This window comes from Vigna radiata, chromosome 1 (genome assembly GCF_000741045.1).
Source record: "Vigna radiata var. radiata cultivar VC1973A chromosome 1, Vradiata_ver6, whole genome shotgun sequence".
Lineage (NCBI taxonomy): Eukaryota > Viridiplantae > Streptophyta > Magnoliopsida > Fabales > Fabaceae > Vigna > Vigna radiata.
In genome coordinates, this window is record NC_028351.1 from 21,079,827 (window position 1) to 21,088,287 (window position 8,461).

General features: G+C 27.7%; 1 protein-coding gene across 1 annotated transcript; it reads right to left on the bottom strand.

Moving 5' to 3' along the window:
* Window positions 1-4,140: 4,140 nt before the first annotated feature.
* LOC106765620 (small nuclear ribonucleoprotein SmD3b) lies at window positions 4,141-6,159 on the bottom strand. The gene is made up of 5 exons (XM_014650309.2): window positions 5,872-6,159; window positions 4,996-5,048; window positions 4,816-4,882; window positions 4,674-4,730; window positions 4,141-4,540 (listed from the first exon to the last, which is right to left on the bottom strand). Exons 1-5 carry the CDS (start codon window positions 6,028-6,030, stop codon window positions 4,481-4,483), a joined length of 396 nt encoding a protein of 131 aa, XP_014505795.1. The 5' UTR covers window positions 6,031-6,159; the 3' UTR covers window positions 4,141-4,480.
* Between the last annotated feature and the right edge of the window lie 2,302 nt (window positions 6,160-8,461).

The following is an 8,461-nucleotide window of genomic DNA, read 5'->3' on the forward strand; positions in this document are numbered from 1 at the left end:
TTGTATGTGTGTTAATATTGGAATAATAATCCTTGGATAATATTTTTTCACAAAAACATCAATTATGTATCATTATGTGATTGGTCCAAAATTATTCTATAATAGTGTTTATGATTATTATTATTGATTGTGAAATAATTTTGAACCAATCACAGAATGACACGTAATTAATATTCAAATGTTGTCAAAAAAATATTGTCTAACTATCATTCTCTTTGATATTGGTGATAGAAACGCAAAGAAAAAGTCTAATTAAGGAGTTTAAATAGAAAACCTAATTGTCTGATTTTGGTGTGAGGTTGGGGCGTTGGGAAGTGCCATAAAGGGAGTGATGACAGGTTTTCAGTCATTTTCTTTGCATCCCTTTTAATTTGTCCATGGCGTCTTCATTAGCCACCATGAATTCTTCTGTCCTTTTATTTCCCTTTTCTCAAATCAAACTGCGTTTTTCTCATGGTTGCAAAGAAATTTTCAGAAAGGTTAAAATAAGAGTTACAATGTATCAATCATGCCATCGTTTGCTTTTGTTTTTCGTTTTAATTAAACAATGTAGGGTTAAATACACATAAGATTGGAAATTCATTTTCTTTCCTAATTATACTGTATGGTCGGACGGTTCTAATAGAAAAAAAAAAAAACAGATGATTAAACATGTTAAATTTCTCAAATTCGAACAAGATAAACATAAAAACCATCTGATCAAACATGAAAGAAGGCCAAATAGACGATCTTAACAGCAAAATTTTTAAGAAATTTTGAAAATCAAGGTTAAAAGTAAGTATCAATTAATGTAACGTATTAAGATTAAAATTCACTAATCTTAGACTCATGGAAAACTATAAATAAATAGAGATTAAAGGTAAATATTTATTGTAAATTTAAGAATTTGTTTTGATTAATGTGACTAACTAGTAAAATTGTGAAGGTGTGTTTTGTAAAGTTACTTAATCTTATACTCGAAACAGTAATTAAAAAGATGATGATCTACTTTGTTTAGTTTTTAGGTCATTTTTATTTTATTTTACACATTGTATTTTTTTTTTTATCCAGTTCATTTTTATATTAATGACTTTGTGTACTTATTAAGAACCTTATTTTGAATATTAATATAAAGTTTTTTTTTTAATTTGAATAACTTAATTTACTAAAATTATAACAACTCATAATAAAATATTAAATTTCGGTTAAATTTATCAAATTGTGTTAACTATATATAATATACCTTTTGTGCTTTTAATATATATTGGGTCAATCACGTTTATTAGTGATATAATTGTTTGATTGGGAACGACAAAAGAATTTAAGCCACCAGATATTGTTTGATAAAATCTGCAACAAAGTATTTTAATGGTTCACGATACAATGATTGTTGTATCCATCGTATTGAATATTCACTATACATTGTCAATGATATTTATTTTGGTATTTCTTTTAGAAGATCAATATAAAATCACCGGTAAGAAAAATATTATTGATTGAAAAAATTATTTATAATTATTTTTTATTTTTTATTAAGTCTAATAACTGGCAATTTATGAGTATTTTTCGAGCAATTACTAGCTCTGTGGCTCCAATTTATTAAAATTCCTAGATTTAATCTTTAAAGAGTATCTTGACGAAGTCGATTATAGTTTGAAGAAAAAAAATACTATTAATACTACGAAATTAAGTGAAAAATTTGTTGTACATTAAGCTCTTAAGTGAAAAGATAAAATAATATTTTTATTTAATTTATATATATATAAAAATGGAAGGGAAGGTTGATATTTTTCTATTAGACTTAAATTATAAACTAACACGTTGTTAAATGGTAATATAATTAGACCCTTTAGTAATATATCAAGTTTGAGTAGTTGAAAAAACACAAACTATAGAGATGTAAAATGAAATACTAAAATTAAAAACATTGAAATGTCACTTTAAATTTACTCTCTATCTTCTTTTTATCTTGAATATAAAATAATTTAACATCTGATTTAGTTTTATTATATTGGAGATGTAGTATTAAATTGATAAAGAATAAAAGGAACTTTTACAAATTTTTATAAATAGGTTCATGATTAATTTATTTTTCATTTTAACATAATTTCGTTTTCTTACAAAATATAAATTCTCAATAATTCTCTACTAACTAGTCACTTTTTTTTTGCGTATAATACAATTTTAAGAATGTATAAATTAATTTCATATTGAAAGGTAGACTTTAAATATAAATTAATTTCATAAAGTCTTGAAATAAGAGTTTTATTGTTAGCTATATGTTGTAATTTGATTATATTTTTGGTCATTATAAAATCTCAAATAAATATATTTAGTATATGGTATGTGAAAACTTAAAATGATATTGTGGTGAATTATAGTACTGTGTAGCACTCGAAAAATATCATGACGTATTAAATTCAAAAACTCATTAAGAAAAAACAATATTTTGATTTCATTAATAATCTAAATTATATGGGTTAAGATAACACATAAACATTGAGAAGTTAACATTGATAAGTTAAGAGAAAATCATGTGCATAATGTTATATAGAATAAGTGCAATGAATCACATTAACTCGGAGTTGAAATTAGTTTTAATTTTATTTTTTACGAGTTAAGTGCTAGCATCTAGTGGGATATAATAATCTAGTGTGACAAATTATCTTAATTTTATAAAAGATATTATTAATGATTTTGCAGTCTTAAATTATATATTGGCTTTAACTTAGTTGTTGTGTTACCAAAAATGAGAATTTGTAATAATACGAATAACATCTAGATATATGATTTTTGTTGTATATCATTACAATGCAATTGTTGTAATTGACTAGTTGTTGCATTATAATCTTATTTGATACAAAAATGTGATGATATTAAATCACCCCAACCATCACATTATACAAAATTGATTAACTCTTTATTTAATAATTAGTAGATCAATTTTTATAATATTTTTTTTTTCATTACTAGGAAGAAACTTTTAGAACAGTGAATAAAAGTTTATTTGATTTAAGAAAATAACTTATAATCTTTCATTATTTTTTTAACTTATTTAAATACATTGTTAATATAGCTTATTTTTTCAGCTCACTTTAAGGCTTTATGGTCTTATAGAAAAAAGGGTTTAGGGTCAAATTTATAACACAAGTCTCATGTAATAATAATAAGAGCTTACTAAATAACTCTAAATTTTATTTTATAAATTATTCCTCATTTTTATATCTTATTAACATTAAATTTTGTTTCTGCTAACTTATTTTTATCTTCAATTTGAAACAGTAAAAACTATAGAAAATGAATAAATAATATATTAATTGTTTTGTATGCCAGAATGCTTTGGAAATAGAAAAGGCGTAACCAATTATATTAATTAAAACGCGTTTAAAACCTTGCAAAACGAAAAACATTATTAATTACATTTAATTTTGGTTATGTGTCCTAAACATTCCTAAACGTGTTTAATCAAGTCTACATAAATTGACAATGAAATCTTCGTACGACAAACAATCATTCCACAAGTCTTGCCAAGTGAATCTATCATTTATAGGAATACACGTTAAAAATTGAGATGAAATTAAACAGAATATTTCTTCTAGAAGGGAAATTTTAGAACTTGAAGTAACCCAAGTACCTTACCAATGTTTCAACTTATTTATTAAGAAACTACACACCGCTAGTACATATATTATAAAACACTATACAAATGTGAATTTTATACGAGTGAAAAATAAATTGGAGATTTTCAATGATTGAGATTTATAAATTTACTAAAGTAAAAAAATGACACCTATTTTAGTTTACACAACCTTAATACAAACATTGTCAACACTAATGAATGTGTTGCATGTTCATGAAACCAAAATAAAATAACAGTTGACAAGCAGTTGTCATAAAAAAAAAGGTTAACAAAATATTGTGAATGTAGAAAAATGCAGAAAAAAAGTGTGTGTGTGTGTGTATATATATATTCAAGTTAAGTTAATTTTCTTCTAAAAGGAAATTGACTAAGTTCAACACAGCCAGCTGAAATCAACAAAAACTGTCATTTCTAAGCTTGCTCCATAACTGTCATCAGCCAGTTGCTTCTTAATTTTTGTTCTAACAGTGCTTTTTCAAAACCATTTACAAAACTACAGTTAAAAACATACAAAAAATCTCTGCAGTTTCAAACAAGCCACGGTTTATCACTAACATTTCGAAACCAGCTTTGAGGGTTTTCAAGTAAAACTACCAATGTGCAACTGATACCCGTTTTGTAACAAGTTAAACTTCTCTTGAAAGTTGCTCCATACCCCTTTTACAAATATCTTCTACTAGCCAAGTAATACATAGTAACAGACATAAAACACTGGAGATGACGAGAACAAGATTAAGTACTATCCATAAAGAGTAATCCGTAAACTCGATAGACAATTTGTGTTTGAATTTCTTTCTCTCAACTTCTACAAAAGAATCTAAATATCATGTTCAGAGAGAATAGAGACTATATGAATGGTGATCACCTCCTCACTGGTGGTACACCCCTTCCAGGTGCAGCTCCACGACCAGCAGCTTGAGCCTACATAAGCAATGAGGAGTTAGCATGTGTCACATGTTACGTCCTTAACTATAAAGATACCAAATAAACATTTTTCAATGCTAAACTTACCAACAAACTAATGATGAATAAAATAAAAGAAGAACGTACGAACCTTGGCTCGCATTGCAACTGCTCTGCCCCTACCAACACCGAGTGATGCACCCTTGCCCTTCAAGAGATTCAGAATGCATAAAACACTAAAGCAAACAAAAAACAACCAGAGAGTACTTTATAGCTTGGAAATACGAAGATACCTTGATTCTTGCATCCAAACGCTTAAACATAGGAGCATTCTTCAGCATGTCTGGTATGACCATAAACCTGCAAATTCTCAACCTGTCAAAGCGCTATCCTTACAGAAAAAGCAATATACAAATTCAACCCTATTCATGATATAGAATTGATGAAATCACTGAGCAATATATGATTCATACCTGACTTTGCTTCCTCGAATAAACACGTGCTCAAGTTGCGATGTTTTTCCATCCTGAAAAACATTTAGCCAATATTAGCAACTAATGTAAATTTATGGGTTTTGACAAATATACTTTAAATTAGTTGCATCACGCATCCCAAAAACATCGAAAAAATAGAAAAAATGCAATTTCAAAGGCTCCTCCTGTATCAAGAATCATTATATCCCACGAAATACATAGTTCAAAATGGAAGTATAAGGTGTTAAGGATGCAAGGTTAATAGTCGGAAATTTTCCTAATTAATCCCACCTGAACCTTAAATTCAAGTAAGGGCCATAATAGAGACCCACGGACAGGCATATAGCACAACAAATCTAGAGAAAATGTTGCCTCCATAGCTCTCATGGATGCTTGCATACACAGGTGGTATAAACTATCCATCCCTAAACCGACTATTATTCCCTTCCCAACATACATGCCCCAATCTGCATTTGTCCACACCGAATGGAATTTCAAAGAAATTCAACAACCAATACATGACTGTCAAACTAAAGGATAACTGTCAAACAAAAAGAACCAGAGTCAAGTATCCTTCTCCCTGGCTAGTTATGCTCCCCTTCTTCGAGTGTTATGAACTTCGTAATGGTTTAGTACCCCCAAAGCTCAAAATTAGCTCTATAAATGCTCCTGTAATGTTCATAATTTTACTCAAAATACCCTCTTTTTTTTCTAGCTCCCAAGATTACCACCTTTCCAACGCTCATATACGATAGAACAAAGACAACTAAAAATCCTATTCAAACGATGATTTCTTAACTTCAATTGACATCATAACAAGTCTAACCCTAAATTAAACCATTTTTGACATAAAAGCAAAATAGGAGAAAAAAAAACCTTGGCAGTGTAGGTGATGCTCTCGAGTTGACAGTTCCAATTGTCCTCGCATTCGATCATGCTCCCTCTGTAGAGTTCTCCGCTCTTGAGCTCCACCGTCACCACGTGTCCCGAAGCCTCGTGGAGAAGCTTCACCGGAATTCCCAAACTTCTGCTCATGATGGTTCTTGGCTTTCTCTCTCAAACAACCTCAAAAACCCTACTTCGCTGAAACAGAGATTTGAGATTTGTATTACATCCACTGTCACTATTCACTGTACCCTAATTTTTTTCTCTATCCTGTATTTCTTTTATATACTAATTTATTTCACTCCAAGGGATCCAATCTAAAAATGGGTATTATCGGTACCCGCTACCCGCTACCCGAGCCCGATTCTGATTTTTTTTTTTTTACTTTCTCAATTTGCTAATTTGACTAACAGATTACATTATTCAATTTAAAATTTAAAAAGATTATTATATTTTTAATTTTATAAAAAAAATTTGTTGACATTTTTTTTTCTTTTAAGTTACCCAAATTGAGTGTTACTTTAAACAACTTTTTTTACTTTTTCGTGATTTAATGAAATTTGTTTTGTTATTATGAAATAAATTTAAAAGATTTTTCTTTTGGTAATTTGAAATTATTGTGACTGTAAGAAAATTCTTTTATAAATTTAAAATGAGATGAATTTATTCACTTTTATAAATAAATTTAATTCCTATTTTTTAAAATAAAAGTACAGTTCTAAGTGCATTTTATATAAATATAGGTGTGGTTTTTTCGTTCTAACTCATAGTTGGTAAATATATATAAAATTAATAAACATATGTATTAATTTAATGAATAGAAATAATAAATTATATATATAATATTTTTTAGTTACTGTAAATATGATGTTTCATTACTTAAAAATGACTTTAACTCTTTAAAAATGAAAAGTTCGAACTCTTGGTATTTCATTATGATTTTTTATGATAAAAAAATTGTTTTGCAATTAAATGTTTAAGATGGTGTAATTTATAGTTATTTGTAAAAGTGTAGGGTATATGTTAGTTTTTATTTTGTATAAGACTAAATTGTTGGTAATAAGTTTCTTAAAAAGCTTTGAAGAAAATAATAATTACGATGGAGAATAAAAGGTCACTAAAGCATGGGATGTTCATGTCACCAAGCATAGTTTTTGTTATAATTCATTGCAATCATGTTGTATGTTGAAATGGAATATTATATCATTCTTTATATATACAATCTTAAGTGCTTATGTAATATATATATGGGTTTGCTAACTTACGTATGCTTGTTTTTTAGTTGGTACATTTTACCAATGTGTACCGGGTTTTAGTAGACAAAAATACCCCTATATATCATGAATTCTAAGTTTTAAGGTTAAGGGTATTTTAATAATTTTCATTGTCAAAATTAAAAAAATAAAAAAAGAAACCCCAAACCTTTACCCACCTCTCTCATTCCTCTCAACCATTTCTCTTTCATCTCTTTCACTCCAACCTTTTCTCTGTCATCCCTACTCTAGTTCCAATTGAAAAAGATCAGAAACACTTGCCTTATTTTAATAATTTTCATTCTCAAAACTAAAAAAAGAAACTCCAAACCCTTACTCACCTCCTTCATTCCTCTTAACCCTTTCTCCTTCATCTTTCTGACTCAAACATTTGCTCTGTCATCTCTACACTAGCCCCAACTAAAAAAACATACTTGTAACAAATTCATATATAATGTAAATACTTCATTGAATGCATACTAATATGAATAAATTAATCATATAGATATGTTAAATGAGTTAATTTGATTTTTAGAGATTATGCTAAAAATAAATAAATTTAATCCGACTAACTTTAAAGTAAAAAATTTTGCTTCTTAACTTAAATGGTTTGATATAAGGTAATAAGATTTATTCTGACTTATAAATAAAGTTTATTAGTTTTAATTCAATTTAATTTGAACATGTTGCTAATCTAAATTACACAAATTTGAAGATTTTTTAACCATACTCTATATATATCTTGGGAGATGATGGGAAAGTTTTAAGTATGTTACTCTTTGTTCAAATTGAATCACAGGATTTTACGGTTGGTAATTGGCAATTGATCTTTGTTCCTTNATGGGACAATTAATTTTGTTNTTTATTGTTCTTTCTTTCTTTGTGACACNACTTTAAGGTTGGAAATTAGTCTTCGTTCCAACAATTAATTTTCGTTCAATTATTTTTCGTTCCTTCTTGATTCTTTCTTGTTATTTTTTTGACAATTAATCTTCGTTCTTTCCTCGTTCTTTCTTTGTTTTTTTGGTAGGCAATTAATTTCTGTTTAGGGTAATTAATCTTTAATTTTTTTCGTATTTTTTTGGTGAATTTGAATTTGAATTTGAATTTCTCATGAGATGAGAATTTAAATTTCTCATGATGAGACAAGAATTTAAATTTCTCATGAGATGAGAATTTAAATTTCTCATGAGATGAGAATTTGAATTACTCATGAGATGAGAATTTGAATTACTCATGAGATGAGAATTTGAATTTCTCATGAGATGAGAATTTGAATTACTCATGAGATGACAATCTGAATTTCTCATGAGATGACAATTTGAATT

Coding starts and splice junctions, on each gene's coding strand:
- LOC106765620 (XM_014650309.2), bottom strand. CDS start 6,030: ATGAGCAGAAGTTTGGGAATTCCGGTGAAGCTTCTCCACGAGGCTTCG. Junction 4,883..4,995: donor ATTCGAGGAAGCAAAGTCAG/GTATGAATCATA, acceptor GAGAATTTGCAG/GTTTATGGTCATACCAGACA. Junction 4,541..4,673: donor CAGTTGCAATGCGAGCCAAG/GTTCGTACGTTC, acceptor TTGCTTATGTAG/GCTCAAGCTGCTGGTCGTGG.